Source organism: Austrofundulus limnaeus, unplaced genomic scaffold, assembly GCF_001266775.1.
Source record: "Austrofundulus limnaeus strain Quisiro unplaced genomic scaffold, Austrofundulus_limnaeus-1.0 Scaffold677, whole genome shotgun sequence".
Lineage (NCBI taxonomy): Eukaryota > Metazoa > Chordata > Actinopteri > Cyprinodontiformes > Rivulidae > Austrofundulus > Austrofundulus limnaeus.
This window is the reverse complement of record NW_013953079.1, coordinates 210,314-211,522: the sequence shown is the minus strand read 5'-3', so window position 1 is coordinate 211,522 and position 1,209 is coordinate 210,314. Positions and strand designations below refer to the sequence as shown.

Sequence of the window (1,209 nt, the reverse complement as noted above, 5' to 3'; positions counted from 1 at the left end):
CCATTTTGCATGATCTACTTTTGTGCATAACTTCCTTAATGTTAAACAGTTCCATGGAATTTTAGGAAAAGTTCCGCATTCTTTTTTGTAGGAGGCATCTTGTACCCTAAAAACAATAAAAACTTGAATAAAATCCAATGTAAAAGTAGCAGAAAATGAATAGAACAAAGTAACAAGGCTTATGTCACTGAGCTGCTACATCAAATCAACTTGATGTGTCTTGGAAATGAATTTTTAAAAAACGATGTGGACATTTGTAAACAAAGCTCCTCAACCAATGACAGCCTGTGAAATGTGTCAAGCGTCTGCACACTTTGCCAACATGGGCCATACTGTAGCTAATTAAAAACACTGCATTTGGTTTTATTTTAAATTGACGTTTCACACTATTTTACTTAACTTTTCATTCTTTAAACAATGGATACTAGTTTAGGGTGTGTTACTTGCTCATCAGAAGCTTTTGCCTTGGGTTAATGTGTTTGTTTTTGCTCTTTAAAGTAGCTTATACTGAATTTCTTTGCCTCGTAGAGTCCTTTTGAGCAGCTTCGTCAGCAGATGAATGACGTCTTGGGAGACGGAGGGATCCTGAAGCAGGTGGTCCTCCCTGGAGAGGGTCCACCAGTGCCTCAAAATTCTTCAGTATTGAGTACGTATATGTAACCTCAAAAACTTGATTTGATTCTTCCCTAAAGTAAGAATTTCTTAAACAATTGTTGGGGCTTAAGCATGTTGTTGTTGTTTTTTCCATCTGCAGTGTATTACTCCGGTTTCCTGGAATATTCTGACCAGGCTTTTGACTCCACCACTCACCTCAAATACCCTCCGATGATGAAGCTGGGGAGAGGTAAGGAAGTGTTGATTTAAGCTGCRCAGTAGTTCTGATCTTCAGCCCAACTGGAGGACTGATTTGTAAAACGTGATAATTTATACAGACGTGACAGTGGCTGGATTGGAGCTGGGGCTGTTGACCATGAAGAAAGGAGAGTTCTCTCGTTTCCTCTTCCAGCCCCAGTATGCATACGGAGACATGGGCTGCCCGCCTTTCATCCCTGGTGCCGCCACGGTTCTGTACGAGGTTCACGTCCTGGACTACCTTGACTCTGCACAAGTGGATGATGTTACTGCAATGAGCCCGGTAGGAAAGCTAAAATATATATTTTTTGTTTAGTTTTGTTTTTTCCATGAGATAGGCAAATACAGTGGTTTGCA

The 1,209-nt window shown here is 40.6% G+C and overlaps 1 protein-coding gene across 1 annotated transcript in view; it reads left to right on the top strand.

The window, feature by feature from the left end:
• Window positions 1-528: 528 nt before the first annotated feature.
• The window catches only part of fkbp6 (FKBP prolyl isomerase 6), a gene marked incomplete at its 5' end in the record, with an annotated part of 12,068 nt that continues 11,387 nt past the window's right edge, over window positions 529-1,209 (top strand). Inside the window, 3 exon segments of the mRNA XM_014027728.1 lie at window positions 529-646; window positions 755-844; window positions 933-1,135. Coding sequence (XP_013883182.1) covers window positions 529-646; window positions 755-844; window positions 933-1,135 — 411 coding nt within the window.